Source organism: Sinocyclocheilus rhinocerous, unplaced genomic scaffold, assembly GCF_001515625.1.
Source record: "Sinocyclocheilus rhinocerous isolate Xijiao unplaced genomic scaffold, SAMN03320098_v1.1 scaffold860, whole genome shotgun sequence".
Taxonomy (NCBI): domain Eukaryota; kingdom Metazoa; phylum Chordata; class Actinopteri; order Cypriniformes; family Cyprinidae; genus Sinocyclocheilus; species Sinocyclocheilus rhinocerous.
The window spans coordinates 72,421-96,297 of NW_015638565.1; the positions used below are offsets into that span (position 1 = coordinate 72,421).

The 23,877-nt window shown below is 39.7% G+C and overlaps 1 protein-coding gene across 1 annotated transcript in view; it reads right to left on the reverse strand.

The window, feature by feature from the left end:
• The window catches only part of LOC107749772 (A disintegrin and metalloproteinase with thrombospondin motifs 3-like), a gene marked incomplete at its 3' end in the record, with an annotated part of 61,461 nt that extends 45,943 nt beyond the window's left edge, over positions 1-15,518 (reverse strand). Inside the window, exons 1-2 of the mRNA XM_016564947.1 lie at positions 15,413-15,518; positions 12,913-13,304 (exon numbers count right to left, since the gene is read on the reverse strand). Coding sequence (XP_016420433.1) covers positions 12,913-13,304; positions 15,413-15,497 — 477 coding nt within the window. The remainder of the gene's footprint in view (positions 1-12,912; positions 13,305-15,412) is intronic.
• Positions 15,519-23,877: the final 8,359 nt, after the last annotated feature.

Here is a 23,877-nt window from a genome sequence, read left to right on the forward strand (position 1 = left end):
TGAACATTACTACATCACTCTCGTCAACGTAGTCCATATCAACAACAAAAATATATATTGACTCCATATAGTGGTTATTTTGGGAAAATCCCAGGTATTTTGAGCAGTAGGATTATAAAAAATATGTGCTAATATTATTATATTACAATTAAGTAGCCGATACAAAATTGCTAAATAAATCTATCTATCAGTAGTTTTGTACTTTCACTAGAGTAAAATTGAAAAAGGAGTACTTTTACTTTTACTGGAGTAATATTTTATTATACGTATCTGTACTTTTACTCAAGTACTTGATTTGTGTACTTCGTCCACCACTGCAATCCTGTATGACTTTTTTTCTTCTGTGGAACACGAAATATTATGAAGAATGTTCCAGCTGTTTTTGTCTATATCACATGATGGTGAGACAACGACAGAATTTTAATTTTCATCTTATTAACCTATCCATTTAATAAGAATTAAAGAAACAGCCATGATTATTACTGCCTTAACAGCATCTCCAAATAAATTAAACACCCATGAATTCAATACTTATCCTCTTTCTCACATGCAAAATCAGTTATTTACATTTTCATGTAAGTTTTAGTATAACTGAGGTGCCATTATAATTTTTATTAATAGTCTGAATTAGTTTTTTATGTATTTTTTTGTTTTCTTTTTTAATTTTTAAAAAGTTTGTCTTTTTTATTAGTTTTTTATTTTAAAATATATCTAGACTTTTTATTTCAGTTTTAGTTTTAGTTATTTTGGTACATCAAGTTAAACTTAATGAAAATAAGAAATGTTACCTTGGCAACTAAAATAAAATAAGTTTGTTTATAAATTTTTACACAAGTTTATTTTTATACAAGTTTATTTTATTTCAAGTAATGGAATTTTTGGGGGTTTTAGTTTTAGTTAAAGTGCCCCTATTATGCCATTTCAAATATTGCCATTCATGCAGTGTTGTAATGTGGCTCTATGTGAATGTAGACGATCTGCAAAGTCGTAAAGCCGAAAGTGCACGATAAATAAAGTTATTGTCTCTCAAAAGACAAGTCAAAATGAGTTGTCAGGAATTCGAATCCCACTTCCATGACGGCTACACATCACATGGTAACACATCTTGGGGAGTTCAAAGCAGGATTCACAAAAGCTTGCTCTTGAAAGATGCCTCAGTACCCAGTTTATTTGGACCATCTGGCTCCACTGATGCTAAACAAATAATAGATGTTTATATTTTCTATCGAGCGTTCAAAATATGAAACTATTGCAATGGGCGTACTGTTTCAGACATGCGCTATACGTGGTAGACTAATCAGAACATACTGGGCCATCTGACCAATCAGAGCAGAGTATAGGCTCACAGAAAGGAGGGGTTTAGAGAGACTGAATCTTAGAACTGCTTTGAACAAATCGTTTGAGAATCGTTGGAAAATGAGGTGATTTTAAATGCATATTTTCAGAAAAGGAAAGCTTTTTTTGACCTTGCATGCATGTTGTCAGACTCTGTTTCTGTTTTGTGTGTGTTTCCTTCCCCCTCGTGCTCCATGTTATGTTTATGTCCTTATTTGGTCTTCCTGTTTCCTGTTCCCATTATGTTCCCTGATTAGTTCCATTAGTTCCAGCTGTGTTATTAATTATCTTAATTTGCTGCTGTGTATTTAAAGTGTTGCCGGTTCTTAGTTCTTCGTCTGGTATTGTTCGTCAATAATGTGCTACGTGTGTTCCTGCCTGCTTTGTGATGATTAAAGTCTGTGTATTGCAATTCTCCTGCATTCTCCGCGTTCCTTGTTACTCGCTCCAGCACAGTAGTAGAAACGTGACAGAATACCAGACCAGGACAGTAAGCGGTGCCCCTTCTCCCTGTGTTTGTTTTTCGTTTTTAAAATATTTTGTTTTCCTGTGTGTTTCTCCCCGAAATCATGGAAATCGCCACTCGTTTCTCCGCCTTAGTCTGCCGAGATCTCCCCTTCTTCGAGTACGCCTGGGAATTCTGCGGGCTCGCCGCGGCGATGGCATTGGATGACGTCACCATCAATTCTCTGTTCTGGCTCAGGGCCAACTACCATCGCCCCGTGGACCTCCCAGACACCAAGGGACTATGCTGGAGGGAAGGGATTGTCCCTCCGGGGATTGGAAGGGAGTGTCCGGGCCCGAGTCAGAACCGGCCAGCCGGCCGTGGCATTCCCAAGCGCGCCAGCCGCTCCGATGTCAAGTCCGCCGGCCGCGGCATTCTCAAGCCCACCGGCGGTACCTCAGTCAAGCCGGCCGGCCGCAACTCATTGATGCCTGCCGACCACGCCTTTCACCCCGAACCTAAAGGGGAAGCTAAGGAGGAGAAGGTGGTTGGATTCTCAAGCCCACCGGCGGTACCTCAGTCAAGCCGGCCGGCCGCGACTCATTGATGCCCGCCGACCACGCCTTTCACCCCGAACCTAAAGGGGAAGCTAAGGAGGAGAAGGTGGTTGGCTCCAGACCCACCCAGAGCTCGCTCCAGTGTCAGCTCCAGCCCCCGAATCCAGCCCAGTGAGGGCTCCTGTCCCCGAGTCCAGCCCAGTGAGGGCTCCGGTTCACGAGTTTAGCCCACGGAGGCCTCCTGTTCCCGAGTTTAGCCCACGGAGGGCTCCTGTTCCCGAGTTTAGCCCAGTGAGGGCTCCTATCCCCGAGTTTAGTATTCCACCATGGCCTCCTGAACTGTCTGCTCTGCCATGGCTCCCCGAGCTCCCTGTTCTGCCATGGTCTCCTGAACTCCTGAACCTGAACTTCCTAGTCTGCCTGCTCCACCATGGCGCCCCGAACTGCCTGCTCCGCCATGGCTTCCTGTAGTGCGTCCTTATGGGTCCGTCCGTGGAGGCTGGGCCGAGTGCCGAGGCCAGGCCAGCTGAGCTCCCTATTCCACCATGGCCTCCTGAACTGTCTGCTCTGCCATGGCTCCCCGAGCTCCCTGTTCTGCCATGGTCTCCTGAACTCCTGAACCTGAACTTCCTAGTCTGCCTGCTCCACCATGGCGCCCCGAACTGCCTGCTCCGCCATGGCTTCCTAATCTGCCTGCACCGCCATGGCTTCCTGAACTGCCTGCTCCGCCATGGCCTCCTGAACTGCCTGATTCGCCATGGCTTCCTGAACTGCCTGCTCCGCCATGGCTTCCTAGTCTGCCGGCTCCGCCATGGATCCCCGAGCTGCCTGCTCCGCCATGGCTTCCAGAGTTCTCTGCTCCGCCATGGCCCCTGAGCTCCCTGTGCCGCCATGGCACCCTGGACTGCCTGATCCGCCCTGGAGGTATTCCCCGTGTACATGTGCTACGTGTGTTCCTGCCTGCTTTGTGAAGATTAAAGTCTGTGTATCGCAATTCTCCTGCGTTCTCCACATTCCTTGTTCCTCGCTCCAGCACAGTAGTAGAAACGTGACACATGTAAACCTACTGTAGGAGACTCCCAAAACAATATTAGGAACCTTAAAAATAGCATAATAGGGCCGCTTTAACTATAATAACTCTGTTATGAACACAAAGCACTGCACTGCAATGTTGCGATTCACATCTTTTGCAAGTATCTGTGAAGATTTTACGATTCAGGATGGTGCACATGAGCGCTCCCTATGAGGTTACTAGAGCAGACTACTATCTGGCAGACTATGCATTATAACGTAGGACAATAGTATTTAATAGTGTATTGAATGTTGTCACAGGTTGATATAACATTATACAGTGATCCAGTGAAAAACTTAAGTAATTTATTGAAATGATCAAGCCATAAATAGTGAAATATGTGTAATTTTGGTCAGTTTTATGACCTTATAATAGTTTTATTATACTTAAATGGCATATATTGGTGTTTATTTTACTGTGAGACTTATTACTGCTCAAATAAGTGGTACCACCATTACCTATAGTGCTATTTTCACTTAATGCATTATAATGTAGGACAATAGCACTCAATAGTGCATTGATGTTGCCACAAGTTAGTGATCCAGTGGGAAACTTAAGCCATTTATTGAAATTATCAAGCCATAAATAGTGAAATCTGTTTAACTTATAACAGTTTTTTGTTATTATTATGATTTTTACTACTAACCCAGTTTATATTATTATGGCATATATTGGTGAGCAGGTGAGCATTATTACTGCTAAAATAAGTGGTACCACCAGTGCTATTTTTCACTTCTTATTATATATTTACAGTTTATATGTCAATATTCTTTGTTTTCAGATCTGCACTTTACTGTTACTGTTTTTTTTTTTTATTCCCAAATAATTCAAAGTGGGCTTAATATTGACTTAACTTACTCACTTTTCTTTTGCAGCTGTCTACACCAACAGCTAGACCTGCAAGTACTGCAGCAGGAAGCGGAACATACGGAGGTCAAACATGGTCTACAGGGTCTGGAAGGTCCTCCTGTGCCTAAATGATGAAAGCAACTGCTTTATCGAGTACCATGAAGCAGTTGCCTAAGTGACTGGAATTGTGACACGTGAAAAAGAAAAAAATATTCCTAAATAAAAGAAAATAATTTCCTAAATAAATATACTATTAAGTTTATAAATGTTTTAATAAATACATTTTATTATTTTATGTATGTGTCTTATATTTTTGTATATATCCACTTTTTGGAAAAACAAATTACCCTAGTTCCTCAAAGAAGTAGTTGCCTAAGTGACTTTGACACACGAAAAAGAAGAAATTTTCCTAAATAAAAGAAAAAAATGTTCCTAAATAAATATTCTATGAAGTTTAAATATGTTTTATGTGTTTATTTATATTTTACATATGTGTCTTATATTTTAAATATATACACTTTTTTGGGGGAAAAAATGACCATAGACTGGCGAGGAACCATATATGGTAACTTCATTGACCTTGATTTGCAACATAAAAATGAAATTTTATTTTTTAAAGTCACAAAAGTTCAAAAGCTTTGTAATAGCCTCCAATAACACTGCAGGGTTGAAATTTTGAATTTCCCAGTATTTCAATGAGTGTCCTATAAAGGGTTAACATATTTGGATTGTGTGTACATATTTGGGACATGTAATATGTTCTGCAAGTTTCAGTACTTCGATATTCAACAATTTGCCAGTTAAAAGTGAAAAGTGAAAATGCAATGATTACAAATTTTGGATTCAGACAGATAGATGGGCAGACAGACAGACAGATCGATCACAACTTTTGGGTTGATGGGCCGCTTTAACTATAATAAAAAAGCACTGCACTGCAATGTTACAATTCCCATCTTTTGCAAATATCTGTGAAGATTTTACGATTCAGGATGGTGCACATGAGCGCCCCCTATGAGGTTACTAGAGCAGACTACTATCTGGCAGACTATGTGGCATTACCTCACCAAAGTGTAGAGTTGGAAGCATGAACTGGAAAGATATTTGGGAGGCCCTATCATCACTGTGTCCTTGAACAAGGCACTTAACCTTGCATTCCTCCTGGGTGGCTGGGCCTGTGTTGTAGCGTCTAGCTTTTTTTTGTGCAACCTGCTTCTATCTTAAGAAGCAAACAAAACAGTGGTGAAGGAGAATGCATGCAAGAGTGATACGGAATGAATAACTGGATTACAGACAAGTGAAGTCATCTTTTTAGCAGAGAGATTGTGAAAAATAGCACAGGAACATGAGAGGCAACAGATCTCACCACAGCAGGAACCCATGGAGTGAGATTCTTCACTCGCCATGGAAGAGGAATAAAGCATGATGATTAGCACGTTACCAGAGCAAAAGAGCATGGAAGATACACAGATTCTTAAATAGTCATGGTTTAGTATGGGGAGGTTTTGTTTTTATTGAAGAAAATCCAATAACCCTGCTGAAACAACCAGCATATGCTGTGTTTCCTAGAAGACTTTTAACTAGCTTATTCCTTCGGCAATTAGCTTCACTATAAAGAACATAATAGCACGTAAATACTGGTCCACCAGCTAGACCAAGCTTTAGCTACTGTAGTTAACAACTGTCATTTATATGGATGGGAATGCTAACTGATAGATTTCTCCAGGTTGTACAGAGCCTCTTTGATCTAAACCAGCACCAAACCAGTACTAACTATCATAAACTAGCTTGGACCACCATGCAAATTCATGCTAGTATAAGGTGGTCTTTGCAGCAGTGAAATGCTTTCATTACACTAGAATTCATTGCTTTGAAAAACTCTTGGAGTTTGGAGACTCATGGGACGATCTGAACTGGAAATGAACTAAGGCATCAGAAATTGCTTGAGTAAGATTAAACCGATCTCTAATGCTTCTGTAAACAATTGTTTGATGCACAGCATGTTACAGGAATTATGACTAGAAAAATATTTTGGTGGGGTACTTGCGTTTGGCAGATTGGAAAGCTTTGTCTTGCATCATAAGCATGAGAACATTCTTGGTGTTTGGGACAATGTTCTGACGCTTAACTTCTGGCCAAATTCATTTCATTACAGAAAAAACTTTTATTTAACATATTAACATATTTGGATTATGTGTACATATTTGGGACATGTAATATGTTTTGCAAGTTTCAGTACTTCGATATTCAACAATTTGCCAGTTAAAAGTGAAAAGTGAAAATGCAATGATTAAAAATTTTGGATTCAGACAGATAGATGGACAGACAGACAGACAGATAGATCACAACTTTTGGGTTGATGGGCTGATTTTACTGTGCATTAATAAGAGAGTCAAGTGTAAGTCAGTCACAGCCAAAAAATTAAAACACTTCAATCATGGTCCAAACCAAAACAACACTGTTTTTACTCCATCAATAACAAAAACAAATGAAACACATCAGCATCTGGAAGCCTGGAGGTGTGAATGCGTACAAAACAGTGTGATATCGTCCTGTTTTGCTGCTTATAAAACTGCAACAGATAAATGAAGGGAGTGAGAAGAAGACTCTCAGGAGCTCCAGGTAAACAAGCTGCTAAATGTTCTGCGCTAAGCATCAAGGCCCATGGATATTGGGTGAGACACAACGGTCATCCATTCTGGACCAGAAAGAGCTAAATCAGGTCAAACACCTCAAAAGATGTGATTTTGATACCTTTGTTTTTGTGTGTGTGTGTCAGTAACACTGTGTTTCTGATACCTTTGTGACACAATTTTCGTGACTCTCCAAACTTGTTAATATTCAGTTTATGAAGAAAAAGCAGCTTTAATTTGGTAAACTAGCAGAGGCTCAATAACAACAACCATTTGAAACTTCATCACAATTATCCTGTTTGAACAACAGCACTCTTGTCTGTATGATGTTGCTTTATAATTTAATGAAAGAATATAAAACTCCCATAATAGACTTTAAAGAAGAAGCTGAGCACGTGGGCAATTGTTATATTTAATATCCAGTGTACTGCAACATCACTTTGTGTAATTTCTTTTCTTGTCATTCCAGCAATTAAAATTTTATGTCTGTAAGTTCTAATAAAGAATATATAGCAAACACATTTTACAAGTACATTTGTGCATTTGGCAAAGTGACTGACATGATTTTTTTTTATCAGTTCATGTGTTCCTGGGGAATCAAACCCACAACCTTGCCATTGCTAATGTCAAAGAAATACAGATGATAATGCTGATACAGACAGAAATCTTCTGCTATTAAAATTTAATCTACATAATGTCTTTGCTCATGTGGAATTTCCTCATGTACCGAAGTACCAAAGTGAAGTCCCTTGTCTTTTTTATGTGTTCAGTGCACAAACTGTGAAATGGCTGCTGAATTGCAGTCAGCAGGAATTGGTAATTGCAGGTTATGAGAAACATTCCTGCCCTCGCGCTGAGCTGCTGACTGGCTGATAAAAGCCTCTTGATTGAGTAATTGTGCGTTTGAGAGCCACATTGCAGGGTGGAGTCTGTAATCATAGCATAATCTCTTGTTCGTTCATGCACCAGCCAATTCACACAAATTCAAACAAAAGGGGTCAATAACAGCTGCTCAGCAGAAAATTGATATAATGATTATACTCAGAAGTAAATGGCACTTGAGCTCCGCTAACTCAGCTCACCATCACAGTTATATCCATGGTGACGCTAGAGCTTTTTGCTCAAGAAATTAAGTAATCGGCCTACAGTGTTTTCAGACTTAACCACCTGTGTCATTACCGGATCATCAACTCTTAAAATTACCAATTGACTCTATTGAGTTGTTAAAAGTGTTATTTAATAACTCAGTGGCACTTATGGGACTTGAAATGGTTTAAGCCTGGAGCAGACCCATCTTAAACTCCAGGAATGAGATTAGCTGGGTGAGATCAAGTAATGCTTCAGAACTTCAAGCCAACCGTGAGTAAAAGTGAAGCAAGTGAAACAGATGTTCCACAACATGTAAGGCGAATGGAGTGCTAATGTTCCTCGTGGGACTCTATTCATCACCTCATCAAAATTAGACACGCTGCCGTACATGTGTTCCAAGTGTTAAGGAAAAAATTAGCTCTTCCAACAGGTCCTAAGGTATCAAAGGGAGCTATAGTGGTACTGCATTTGACAGATAGATAGATAGATAGATAGATAGATTTAAGCAGTTTCCCTATTAGTGAGGATATTGTCGCTCTGTGAGTAAAGTCAAACATGATTGAATCTAGTGAACAGCTTTGCCTTTTGGTGCTGATGCTGCTGTCAACTAACGCCAGCAATGCACACTATGATGATGGGCAGAGGGTCTGATTGATGGTATGAGAGCACTACTGGATGCAGATTCGTCCCAAGAGATGAGAAGAGGCAAGAGTATAATTGCATCGGGCAGTGAAGTGTGTGAAAGGATTAGGCCTTGGCCACTCTTCAGCACACCCATATAAAAGACTGTCCCCCCTGGGAAGAAGTGCGCTGGCCTGCTTGTGTATGGAAACCAAAGTGCCGACAGCACCATTCGTCTTCGATACGCCTCTCCTCCCCTGCCTGTTTGCTATCTTAGCCTTGGCCTTGTCTTTCACCAACCATGGCATGTCCTCTCCGATCCTGCACAGCTGCTCAACACTGTCTCTGTCTTCATTAGTCTGGCCATATTACGAGCGCAAGCTTCCCTCAGGGTGTGTGGTGGTGTCTTTCACCTATCTGTTTCCACTTTCCTATCTGTTTGGTTCTCTGAATGCTGTCCTGTGAAAGTTAGCTGTTCGTTTAGTTGCAGTTAAAAGATGCCAACTGGCTCACCACCAAGATTATGGACAAAAAAAGAAAGTAGTAAATATTAAACAAACAGTTCTGCCAAAAATGAAATTTCTGTCATCATTTACTCACCCTCATGCCGTTCCAAATCCGTATGACTTTCTTTCTTCTGTGAAATAAACAATTCAATATTTTGAAGAATCTTCACACAGTTCATAGTGACCACAGCTGCTAAGCTCCAAAAAAGCACCAAAAAGAAGCCATATAACATATTTCAAAACTTTTGAAGCCATATAATGTTTTCTGTGACTGGAAATCTCAAAACCCTGCTTTTTTTATAATCCAGATCAAACACTATATAAAAAAAAAAAATGTAAGTAGCACTTTCAAACCAAGCAGCTTTCTGTTGGTCAGTATGGCGAATTTACATGACCAACTTGATTGTATTAATTTAATGAATCATACAAAACAAAAAGAGGTGACCAGTCACAATGGCATTCAAATAATCTGTTTTGTCAGCTTTTTAAAACATATATAAAGAGAGTCACTGCCTTTTGTTGCTTTCATTGTCTATATTAGAAAATAGCACCTCATCATCTAGTGAGTAGACAGGCTTAATTTTTCTAGCTTGTAAAAACAATAAAGACTTTTCCCTTGAGTCTCTGTAAGTGCCAGCGTAACCTGCAACATCGGGCCATGCCCCACAAGAAAACAGATGTATGCACAGTCAACATTTTGCTATTATTAAAGGATATATTGGCCTCTGTCATTTTATTACAACACAGAATATGTACAAATAGTCCTCTCAGCTTATAAGAGTCTTGTCATAACTAATCTAAAACTAAGCCTTTAAACACAAACTGTAGTACACATGTACACTCCCAGAAACACGCAATTGAAAACCTTAAAACAACCTTTAGCAATTAAAACTATAACATCCCAAAAGACTGCATGTGTCTGCACACACATTCTATTGTAAATTGTGTCGATAAACACCTGTTGATAAACCGTACAAATAATTCTCAGTTCTGCCTTACTAAACCAGACCCTCTGATTATCATGGATACATCCCACCTCTGACACATGTAAACCATGTAAACCTCTGATTTGTTGAAAATATGGTTTCGGAGAAAACATAATATCACATAAATGGATTCTCTTCAGCCTACGTGACCTCTTGCTCGATGAGCAGATGTTTTGATTTCTTGCAGTTCCAGATATTCTGAAGATATGGAACAATGAGTTTCCACGTGTTTTTTTGAACAACAAGTGGTTACTGCCACAATGTCTACCTACTTCCATCTGGCTGCTTTCCTGTCTCATTAAAAAGCATTATATAGAAGCTATTGAGCGCTTGCCACTACAAAAACCTGATTGTAAAATGAAAACCAAAAACAAGCTTCCGAATACATGTAAATCAGGGTGTAACTTCCCTGATCTGTCTCTGTGAATATTCTGAGCTACCCAAAATACACTTAAAATACACTCAAAATACACTTCCATTAGCATGGCCACTCTTCATTCTGCAACATAATCATGTTTACAAAAGCTCTTCTCTACAAACAAATTTCTGAAATATCAAGAGGCATGAAGCTAAGGTTGCATTTATTCTCTCTGTTGAGGAGTATCGCCCTCAGAGGAAATGGGGTTACTGAGGCTGTTTTATATACAAGATGCCCACGGCTGTAGCCCTGGATGACCCTGAGTGTTTGAAGATGAAGGACAGCATGGAGACTGGGTTTTATCCTGTGGGCACTTTGCCCACTGGAGCGTGCATACGCAAGCACATACAAACTGACACAAGTGTGGACATACCTGTGCACAAGCACATAAACACACACACAGTATTTACAGAAATGCCTGTAAGCTCTTCATATGGGGCATTTATACAGGTTATGATATAAAGAGCAATGAAATGCTACAGGCTTCTACAGGCACAAACATGCAAATGAAACATAAACAAGAGACATACAAACATACCAACTGGTATACTATGTTTTTTTGTTATAATATTTTCAGAGTTCATACTTATTGCAACTTCATTGTATTTAAGTGCAATTTTATACAACATTTAATGTACTTGAAATATATTTTAAATTCACCATTGGATATATTTACATGCAAGTATTAGTAATACTGATATTAAAATGAAGTTCAGTGAAACTAACTCTGTAACTATTTGTTTTGCATATTTATTATAATCCTAAATGTACTCATACAGTACTTCAGTCTACATATTTTGACAGTACCTTTCAATGTCTAATTAATACATCATTATAATTATCATATTTAAGTGTGTGTGTGTGTGTGTGTGTGTGTGTATGTATCTATGTATAGCTCACGTTTTACAATCAATAAAATGTGCACTTTTTTCCACAAGGGCTATTGATGCTTCTACCAGTATATTCTAAGAGACCAACGGAGCAGACAGCACTGCCCTCACTGGTACTATGTACTTAATTTCTACATCATCTATTTGACCTCTTAGTTTAATCTGTTTATGAAGATTCTTCATTCTTCATTTATTTTCTTACTCTCTTTCTTGTTGTATAAAGATGTCAGCCACAGGGGGCGTATGGATCTCATGATCTCTGACAGACTCTCTGAGCTTCTCATTTGGGCCCGTTTACAATTATAGTTTTATTCGAGTAAAGAAAAAAAAACTCCAGTGATTAACAAGAGGCCTCTGCTCCAATCCTCACATCTGTCGCTGCCATAAACACAGATCTCAGTACACACAAGTTATAAAGCACACTCTACCACTCAACTATTTATTTGCCTTTCAGCTTGTATTAGGAATATCTAGGAAATCTATGACTACTGCATACACTAAGAGAACATTTCAGTAGTTTGTTGAAGAGACAGATAGTTTTAGGTAGCTCCATGGCTTACTGTAAATACTCAAGACACAAGACAAAAATTTAGGCTACACCATAATGGACCTTATAGCAGGACCCTCATTACAGAGTCACATCCCTTAACGGAAAAGTTCACCCAAAAATGAAAATTTGCAGGAAAATTTACTCACCCTCAGGCCATACAAGATGTAGATGATTTTTTTTTTCATTGGAACAGATTTGGAGAAATTTAGCATTACATCAATTGCTCACCAATGGATCCTCTGTAGTGAATGGGTGCCATCAGAATGAGAGTCCAAACAGCTGATAAAAACATCACAGTATTTCTTTAGATCTGATCTGATCTGTTTTGATCTGTGCATATTTCTCTCCTGATTCAGATGAGATGACTTTTGTACTGGAGGAAGCAGAATAGAGGACTTTGAAGTTTGAAGGTTTGAAGTTTTGAAGTTTAAAGTTAAAAAGTTCTTGATGCATTTGTTTATTACAAATACGTGACTTTTCACTTCACAAAACATTAATTGATGGACTGAAGTCTTGTGGATTATGTGTGGATTATTGAGATGTTTTTATCAGCTGTTCAGACTTTCATTCTCACGGCACCCATTCACTGCAGAGGATCCATTGGTTCTGATGAACTCATCTACATCTTGGATGGCATGAGGGTGAGTAAATATTCAGCAAATATAAATTTTTGGGTGAACTATTCCTTTAACGTTGGATCTGGTATTTCTATGCATGAAGTAAACAACTTAAGAGCACCTTAAAATACCTATGCATAAGAAATCTATATATACTTGATAACCCCGAAAAAAACACTGATTGAACACTGATTGAATATAGGAAGGATTAAACTCTTCTTTTTCATTAAAGTTTGTTTTCGATGATAGCAATTTTTAATTGTATTGATTAGATTCATGACGGGTTTGTGTGAATTAAGCAGACATACTGGACACCACATAAAATGAAGGCCAAAGTGGCCACTTACCAGGCCGTCGCAGTTACTAATAGCTACGGAGGCTCCCTGTATGTCTGTAATGTCACCAACATACATGCAGTCGCTCTTCAAAAGCTCGGAGTGCGTGCCGTCGGATTCCTGCCACTCCATCTTGGCTCCAGGGGCCACCAGGCGCGTGTTGCGATGCAGACGCAGGTGAAACTCCCGGCCGAAGACGGTGACATTGTAGTACAGTCGCTCAGGCGTGCCTCCTCCGGACTCATGGTGGGCGTGGTCGGCCGATGCCGCCTCTCTTCTCCAGCGCCTACGGAACTGCCCATCTGCTGGACCAACCGATACCGCATGGGACAGAAAGCGGCCTTCTGCATCAGTAAGAACGGGCTTCACCAATCCATAGTCCCCCAGAACATGCTGCAGGGAATCTGCATTGAGTTACACACAAAGATAGTCAGTCAGACAGCACATATTGGTTGTAGTGCATCAGCATCTATAATGAATGTCACTAGACTGGTGACTTTCATGTGATGGTTTGCAGAAACAATGTTTCTCCTCATTAAATTGTTTTTGTTGACACTTGAAATGCACATTCCTTTCCATGCAGCAAGTAAATGCACATGAGCAATGGGTCAGATAGGTCCGGGTGAAGAAACACATTAACACTTGTTTGACACCATCATTTCCATTTAATTTCATCATTTAATGATGCCTGTTTGTGCGCAGATTGTGTGAGACTTTATGAAAAGTGTGTGTTGCTCTGTGTCTGTAATAATACATCTGCCTGCCTCCCGTCAAGAAATACAAAGATAAATAAAATGTATCATTCACAATATGCCTTATTGTTTTCAATGACAGCCAGATGCATGATAGACGTATTTACAATATTGACGTATATAAAAGGAGAAACTCAACAACAGACTCACGTAGGGGAAAAACAAAAGTAACTGACTTAAATTATCTCAGAAGAAGATCACTCATCCTAAATGAGTGTCACAAAACCTAGTGAGCAACCTACCAAGGCAGCATTTCAGGCATCACAGGCACATTCAGTTCAGCTCAGCTGATTTCAAACACACCTGTGATGCTCAGAAATGTTCCATGCATTCCCATAAATGTTGCATGCACCCTTAACGCCCAAAATACTCCACTCACCTATGTTTCACCAAAAATTCTGCACATACCCAAACCTATGATACCCAAAAGTGCCACATGCACCTATAATACACAATAATATTTAATTCACCTGATACACAAATTTGCGGCACACAACTATGATACCTAAAAGAGCCACATGCACCTGTAATATTTTATGCACCTGATGCACAAAAATGCTCCACTCATCTATGATTCCCCAAAAATGCTGCACACACCTATGATGCCTAAAAATGAAGCTCAAAAAAGCTTCTCTTCCATATGATGCTCACACCCATGATACCCTATAATGCAACTGATGCAAAAATTCTGCACATACCTATGATGCTTGAAAATGCTTCACTTACTTATAATTCTCAAAAAAATCTGCACACACCTATCATTCCTAATAATAATTCATGCACATGGTGCACAAAAAAATTGCACACACCTATGATGCCCACACCTATGATGCCTAAAATGATGCTCAAAAATTCTTCAATTACTTACAACGCTCAAAAATGTTGCATACACCTATGATAGCCAATACTATATGCAACTGATGCACACACCTATGATGCTCAAAAAATCCTCCACTCACCTAAGATGCCCACACTTATGATGCCTAACAATCTCAAAATGCTTCAATTATCTATGACTCTCAAAAACCTATGATGCCCAACAATGTTGTCTAGGTAAACAACTCGCTAAGTTTTGAGACACAGCCGATTTGTCAGTTCAAAGTGATGCTGAGCTCTGCATGTGCATCTCTGAAGAGAGCACTTACTGCACATTTAATACAGTCTCTAATTTACAAATAACCATTACAAGTCACCAACAAACCGAAAGTTAGCATAAACAAGTAACCTTCAAATCTGTCTCTTCCAGAATCAAAAGTTCCGTTTCAGAGCTTTAGTTTTTGTTTTGTTTTTTTCTTTACGCAAAACGCACTTTTTGTTTAAATGTTCCCAAATGATGAGAACAGAACGGGGACATTTTTTATTATTATTATTTGAAATCAATATCCTGCAATACTTACGCTCTCAGAAAGATCAATATTGCTAGAGCGTCCGTCAAAGATCGCAAACGCAAGGCAAAAACACCCAAAACATTTCCACTACACCAGAGCTGCGCTGAGAATTAATTTCAGCAGCATGTGAAACAAACACACTTCACAACAAACAGTAATTACACAGCACAAGAGAATGCTACGCCTGTTTATATTTCCTAAAGGTCCAGAGAATAATTAAAAAGATCAGAAATAGCCAGTGCCACAAGTTTCTCTCACACATGCATGGGGACAGTGCGCAAACATCCAGGTCTGATGCGCACTGGGGTGGTACCTGGCAAGACATCTTGCGATGGGATGAAAGTGTAAATAGGTAAAGGCAGCCGCACGTACCTATGCTACTGGAGATATAAAGGCCGTTCGTCTGCAGAAAGATCGGCAGTGTGATTAAGATAGTAAATCCGGCCGCGAAATCCATGGCAGCTCCGAACTGCGCAGGTGAGAGAGACGGACTTTGGGATCCAGCGTGTTAAAGTTCCATGCGCGACTGTTTCTCTGTCAACACCTGGATGCGCGCACATACAAGCCGAGCACAGTGCTGAGCGACAGTGGGATGCAGAATCATTTCAGACAGCGCGGCAATATACATATTGCTATTTCGCATTCTTCTGCATGTAAATACAATTTTAAGGACTTCAAACTGCACGTGACTGCTGCATTTTTAAAACGTCGCTGAAACTTTTACAAATAAAATGCTGATTGTGTGAGGTTGTATTCTCCACGACCTGCTCAAACTTTTTGCAGGGCTTCATCACGTTCAGTCACAGCATCATCAACTAGAGCAATAGCGCCCCCTTGAACACGCACACAGACTGTCACTTATTCAACACTAGTCACAGGTAGGCTCAAGCAGCACTTCATCAACACCAAACCAGAAATGCGTTAATCATACTACACTTATTTTTATCATTAATATTAACTAAAAATACTTTTTTATTTACATTGGAAGAACAACTGTCTTCCACACAAGTGTATAAAATATTACACACAACATTATAAATATATTTTATTATGAGCCTCTATCAAACATGAGAAAGGTGATAGGTTATATGCCTACCTGGTAAATCTATGTGAGAATTAAACAATGAAGAAAGAAAGAAAGAAAGAAAGAAAGAAAGTATATTAGAATACAAAAAGTAAATTCTATTAAAAAATATCTATTAAAAGCATGATATTGCATGATATGTAAAACATTACATTCTTGAAAAAAGACATTTCAGTGTATCATAATTCTTGAGAGGCCCTTTAATGGATACAATGAATTTAAATAAAGAAATAAACAAATGCAAGCAAACAAACAAATAATACATTTATTTATTTACTTACTTGCTTACATCCTTCTTTTAAAATACCACATTTCAGTACACTGTAATTTTTTTATATTGTAGTACAGTTTATAAGAAAATGCTATTTCAGTGCATTTTGGAAATTTTCACATTTCATTTAATGTGTTACTTGCTGTTAAATTTATTATATTTATTTATTATATATTAAATTGTTACTACACCAATCAGTGTAGTTGCATATGTCTATTCAGTTCTTAAGCCCTATACTTGATTTAATGAAATGTCAGAGCATGTCACTGAGAACGAGATATATCCTTATTCTCAGGTATAAAAATGTTTCCTTCTAATAATATTCTTCTGCGGATGGTAAGATGATATTGAACACAAATAGACAGTTAGCTCATATAGAGCATGTAGTTTGTAGGATTGAATTTAGTGTAATTTCAGTAAGAATTCTTAATGTAATTTCTATTTAATTTATATCAGGAATAGAATTGTTCTAAAAAGGCAGATGAGCAGATAGCCTTTCTGAGATGCGGACAGAGAATGTCCTTGGTAGGGTCAAACACATGGCATCCATTCGTTTGCATGTATTAACATACCCAATGAGCGATGGGATGGATTTTAATTTTGCTCTTGAAAGGTTAGACTCCTGAGCATCAGGTTTAGAGAGTGTCAGAATTAATCTGACATACTCATTACAGTTTTTCTGAATTGCTAAAACACTAAACCCCAGTCTCTGAACCAAATTCTCACTAGCTTAAACCAATTTGTCGAATAAAGCACTCTTTCTGCTAAACCTTAAGCACGTTCAGGCAGTTAGGCTCTATTTGCAAATCTCATGCACTCTTTTTGCAAAACTCTAAACACATTCTCATTCACTTAAACACTTGTCACACTGTGATGCATTTGTGCTGCAAAATGCTAAACACAAGCGGCAAAAGTGAAACACAACTAAAGCACAGTTGTCATTGTTTACACACAATGAAATAACAATGGATGAAATGTTTAGACCTCTACTGATGATTAAATCTAGAGTATGTCCACGTTTGTGTGTGGGTTCATGCACATGCTGAATCAGGTCAAAAGTGTTTAAAACAGTTATAGTAGTTTTATTGTAGTTTTGTTTTCTGCATTATCTATGTGAATATTATATTATAAATCCCCTGCAATAGCAAAACAGTCAAAGTCTGAGGAAATCATTGATAGCATTTCTGTGAACTCTTCAACAAAGGCAGCTGTCTTCTAGCCATGTTTTGTTTAGAAACATAAAATTCAGGTTGTTAGTGGTTATTAAGTCATTGATTAGAAATTATTTATTTTTCTGATTCATAGTGAGCGAATGTTTAAAAATGCTAACTTGATGGCATTGCATTTTGTCTCAACAGCAATATTAGTTTGATGCATAACAGGCCGCAGATTAGATGAGTCAGCTGTACGGCTTGAGAAGGCCTTAGACTTTCTATCACGTGATAAAACAGAAATAAAGAAAACTACAGGCACACTGGGTTCGCGCTTGTTCTGTAAACATTTGTGAATGTTGCTGCTATTATAGCGGGGACCCGAGACATATCACTGTGAGCTGTTATCAGTTGTATTTGGTTCACCTACAGCAAATGGAGGGTTTGGGCCCTGGCGTTGTGGCAGCGGCCGGAGAGCTCTCACATTGTGGATTATTACAATGTTTTTACCAGCTGTTCGAACTCTCATTCTGACAGCGCCCAGTCACATCAAATTCACTTTCTTCAAATTTTGGATTGCCTGATGAGGCTGTGTACATTTTCAGCAATTTTTGTATTTTTGGAAGAACTATTCCTTTAAGTGCAAATTGCCTACACATTGCAACCTTTGAAAAAATATAATAACAAGATAAGTGTTACATTTATGAAAAGTTTTAACAAGGTCTCAATACCAAATGAGATACAATGGTGTTTTTGACCCTGAGCAAATCCACCAGGTCAAAAGGATCTCATGCACACTGCTAATACAAATAGCTGTGGAATATTCTATGTGTACTCCTAAAACAAAAGTTATGAGGCAATTCTGTGTCAATTTATTGTCATTAATAGATTTATTGTCTCATTGCAGTCAAGAATGAGAACAAAACAACAGAGGCAACAGATTCTAAATGGCCATGCTGATGTGAAAACCCTGTTCATTCCAGACATATACAAAGAGGTCAGCGCCAGTGAGCCACAGTGTAATTATCAAGCACATAACTGTGGCAGTGAAATTCCCTTAATGCTGAACATTTTTATCAAGCCCAGTTGGGAGGAGTACAAATTGAGTTTTTCTTGTGTGTGTTCACTTTGAGGCAGGAGATGTGGGGTAATTCTATCAGTGTGTATCATGTTTCCACATAAAGAGATGTCTGATGGTCTGATGGTCGATACACTTGATCTTTTCCCTCTCACTTTTCACCATTATCCATCGCAATCATGTAAACATCACACAGTATTTTTTGCCTTACATGAACCCCTCTCTGTGAGCATGCAAGTAAAAAGCAGTTGTTGGTAATCAATGTATAAGTTTTTATTTTATTTTTATTTATTTAGTCATTTATCAGACGCTTTTATCCCAAGCGACTTACAAATGAGGACAAAAGAAGTAATCAATTGTAGTATTAAAACAACTAAAAACAGATAGAAAAATAAAAGCTAAAACTTTATAAATACTACTTATACACATTTTAAAAATAAAGAGATTAAATGAAAATGACAAATGCATACAACAAAATTTCAAAACTTAACATTTAAATGAAAAACAAAAAATAAAGCTAAAAACAATTAAAAATATTAAAGAACAAAAGGTTTAAGAGTATAATAATGATTCTAACATAACACTAAATTTAAATTAAATTTAAATAAAAAAAATTTAAATTGTAAAAAAAAAGCAAGCGCAGACACTGACAAGATACGCGATACAGAACGAGACCAAAAATAAGTTATATTGTAAATTATCTTGCTCTTTCATTGCCTCGTTGGTACAAGAACATATATTGTCAAATGACTGGATTAAATGGCCAATTCAATTAAATTGAAAATTAAATAAAAATGGAGCTGATGTGTTCAAAACTTTTTTTTTTTCAGAGCTAATTCATTAAATTGAATTTATTAGATCAGAGAAATCAGAGAACAGAGAAAATCTAATAGAAGCCCATTTCTACCATGGAATCACAACTTTTTCTCTCACAATTCTTTCCCACAATTCCAAGTTTACATCTCACAGTTTGTTTGTTTTTTTTTCTGCCACAGATTAGAAAATAAAAAATGTAATTGAGACTTTTTATCCCATTTACGTTTGTTACCCAATTGTTACCCATGACAGAAACAAGCTTTCATAAAATCTAGACCATTCTTAGCAGCAGATAAAAATTTAATTTTCTTATTAATAAAGTAATAAAATCTAATACAATGCATGCAAATATCCATGTCACAAAGTGATAACACAAAGTGATAGCACAAGTAAATCAGTAATATCTCTAAAACAGAACCTTGAGGGATGCCATAATTAAGCCTTGAACATTCAGAAAGTTTCTAAACTTCTGTTAAGCTTACTTTAGGTTGGGAATCAATTTCCAGACAGTGTTAGGACAATGTTTTGTACATTGCACTGAGATCTTGAGGCAAAGAGATCCGTCAGGACAATAATGAGTCATGGACTAAACTGTAACTAGTGCTGTCTCAGTATTGTGGTTAGGTATAAATCCTGTCTGGAAGAAACTACCTTTGTCATTCCTGTGGAATAGGTGTAGTTGCTGAGCAACAACCTTCTCCAATACCTTGAAGAAAAGAAGTTTCATATTGGGCAATAATGTGACAGATCACGTGCAAAATATTGTTACTAAATGAAGGTTACAACTTTAAGGAAACTTTTACCTGATTCCAGCCAGATTCCAGTCAGTTTTTTATAAGAGCTTGTTGTTGGAAAAAGACTGAGTAGACAAGTAGATGAACATGTAATTAGTCCACTGCAATGCATCTGGTTAATTGGGCTAATGGGGAAGAAAAATATAATTTGTTAATGGTTTCATGATATTCTGAAACTAACTTAGCAACACTTATTCACTGTAAAATTGTAAAATCAATCTTTAAAATATATCTAGAGTATGTCCAATAACTGTCAGGCCACAGATCCATATGAAATCTTTGTCTTGCATGGAAGAAGAAGGGCATGGAGGACCTTGACCTAAGTGTAGGGTCAAAAATTATCAAAGACTTCTGCTTTCCTGTCCCAAACCTATCTTCAGTAACAAAAGGGCCATTTGTCATTCCTGAAGACACAGAGGTGCTGATAGTGATCAGGCCTGTAGGCCAACATGTGTATACATCGGGGGTCTTCTAATTGTCACACCTTTTGCCCAGTGGGCGAAGCTGTAATCTGCTGATTGGTCAGTTTGAATGTCTCACATTTGGTTTTTAGTCACATGGTCAAGAAAGGGATAAAAGAGGACTGTAACTGTTGCTCTGGCTCTTTCCTTTGCTACCTCTTTTTCTTGGCTTTTTCTTTGCTGCCTCTCTCTTCTTGGGGCTCTGCCCTCTCTCTCTCTCTCTCTCTCAGGTAATATTTTACATACATGCTGGGTACAATTAATTGTTCATGTTTTACCATCCTTCATCTATTTTGTAACCAATTTAAGTGTAACCATAACAAAATATTGTTATTAAACCATTTCAATTATTAATTATGTGCTAACTAGTCTTGATTCAAGGTTAATTTTAAAGTGTTACCTATTGCAATACAATAGTCACTCAATAGCAACGCTCTCCCACATATTTAGCTATTCTAACTGCGCTTATTTCCGTCGTTGGTATAAGTGGCAGTGGGTGGTAATAGACTAGAAATGTACAGTTTTATACCATCGTGCTGATAACGTTTCTTTAGTCATTCGGCAATCCTACAGCCTGAACCACCGTAGGGAAACCATCCTTACATAAGCATGAAGCATATAGCGCTGACTAGTAGCAGATCAAGACAAATGAGATCTTTAGAGCACAGACATAAAGGGAAGACTGTCTCTGTCTGTCTCTGTGTGTGTGTGTGTGTGTGTGTGTACCTACTTAACCATATTTTGGGGACAAATTTGTAGCCAAAAGTGAGCTAAACCTGACAAAATCTCCAAAAACCTCCCTTTGGGGACGTCTTCATTTGAAAAACTGGTATAAAAATAAAGTAAGTAAAAGTTTTTTTTAAATTGTAAAAATGCAGAAACTTTCCTGTAAGGGGTAGGTTTAGGTGTAGGGCAATAGCACATACAGTTTGTACAGTATTAAAACCATTACGCCTATGGAATGTCCCCATTTAGATAGCTAAGTAAACGTGTGTGTGTGTGTGTGTGTGTGGGTTCCCGCCTCCTTCTTCCCGTGACTACGAACTTTGTTACATTGGTGCCGAAACCCGGGAGGAAGGAGGGACACGCTGTCAAGAGCCCTCGCTGCTGAGGGGGATCGCGGTGCTGAGGAGATCGGGCAGCAGGAACAAGCGGAGAGACCACCGGTGGCTGCCCGAGGCGGTGGTGCTGGAACTATGGAAGACGAGGTGGGACGAAGAGCTCACTGCCGCGCTCCTGGGTCGAGGAGGGGTGGCTGCCATTCGAGAGGGAGCGGAGGAGTCGGCCCCGTTCACCAGGAGGCCGGAGCCTGCTGCCATCCGCCATGATTGGGGAGGAGCAGGGAACGGGGGACTCTGTTACGGCGTCGACGAGACGAGAGGCGTGCGGATCCACGTGCAAAGTGTGACGAGTGGGGGCGGGGCCGAGAGTCGTGGGAACGGAGCGAGGCCGGTGGATTAATTGATGATGAGCGACACCTGCACCACTCACTGGTCTCGAGTCCCACGGAGGAGCTCCGGACGTATAAAAGGAGGAGTTACGACAGTGACCTCCGAGACTCCGAGACCTCCGAGACTCGAGACCTCCACCGGCCTCACTCCGTTCCCACGGCTCTCGGCCCCGCCCCCACTCATCACACAAAGCTTTCATTCTAGAACAAAATCAAGACAAGCAAGGGTCAGATAATGACAAACAGGTATATTGAGGGCAAGACACAAGAGTAGTCCAGTGAGCGGGCGTGGTCGATCTCCGGCGAACAATGTCCAAACAGGGTATTCCAAAGGGTTAATATGAAACACAGGCTATGGTCCAGGCGAGGGGCAAACAGTATTCAAACAGGGCGAGACGAGAGGGATAATACAGGACAAGCAAAAATCAGGAAACAGGCAAACAGGAAACTAGACGAGACTAGACAACTAGAACTCAAACTAGGAACGGGAACTGGCTCTGTAAAGTAGCTATCGACTAGGGTAGTGATATGCGAGGCAGAGCAGAAACCCACCAGGGCGGAGCCAACAGAACAGGAGTCCACCAGGATGGAGCACATGGAACTGGAGCCCACCAGGGCGGAGCAGACGGAACTGAAGCCCACCAGTGCGGAGCAGACGGGACTGGAGCCAACCAGGGCGGAGCAGAAGACCTCCAGGGTGGAGCAGAAGACCTCCAGGGCGGAGCAGACAGATCAGGAACCCATGGCAGAGACCGGGACCTGGGGAAAACTGAGACACGAGAGACAGACAATGCAGATACGGCCTCAATGACCGAGGCAGGGAACACAAATTTATCAAAGGTTTCCTCGGTGATAACTGAATGGGCAGACAGCACATAAATGGTCTCTATGGCAATGTCAGGGTTAACGGGACAGACCTGGAGTGCAATTATATTTTCTAGGCTCATGATTGGACTAATGGGGCAGATAACAGATTCCTTGATAGGAACTGGACAGGCTGACACCTCACACTCAGACTCATTAATTGACACTTGACAAACAGATAGTTCACTTGTGGTCTCTCTGACAAAGACAGGGTTAACAGCACAAACAGAAAGTTTATTTACGGCTTTCGTAGCCACGACAGGCAGGGTTGAGAGTTCCGAGACAGCTTCCTCGGCCGGATAAGGACAGGACAAAAGTCTATAATTGGCCTCCATAGCCCTAACAGGGCAGGCAGGGAATTCCCTAACGGCCTTCATAGCTGTTACAGGGCAGGAAGTGAGTTCACAGACGGCCTCCATAGCCGTGATTGGAACAGGCAGAGAGTTCACAGACGGCCTCCATAGCCATGATGGAACAGGCAGAGAGTTCACAGACGGCCTCCATGGCCATGACAGGACAGGCATGAAGTTCGAAGACCGCATCCTTGGTTGTGACAGACAGGACTGAGAGTTCATAGGTAGCCTCCTCGGCTGGGTCGGGGCAGGAGAAAAGTTCATAAGCGGCCCCCGTGGCCAATTCAGGGCTGGACGAAAGTTCACAGACAGCCTCTGCGGCTGGGTTGAGACAGGACGATGGTTCACAGATGGCCTTCGTGGCCGGTTCAGGACAAGACGAGAGTTCATCAACGGCCTCTGCGGCCGGGTTGACAAAGGACGAGAGTTCAGTAACCATGACAGGCATGACTGGGGATTCAGAAATGGTCTCCTTGACCAGTGCAGGACAGGACAATAGTTCATAGGCCGTGACA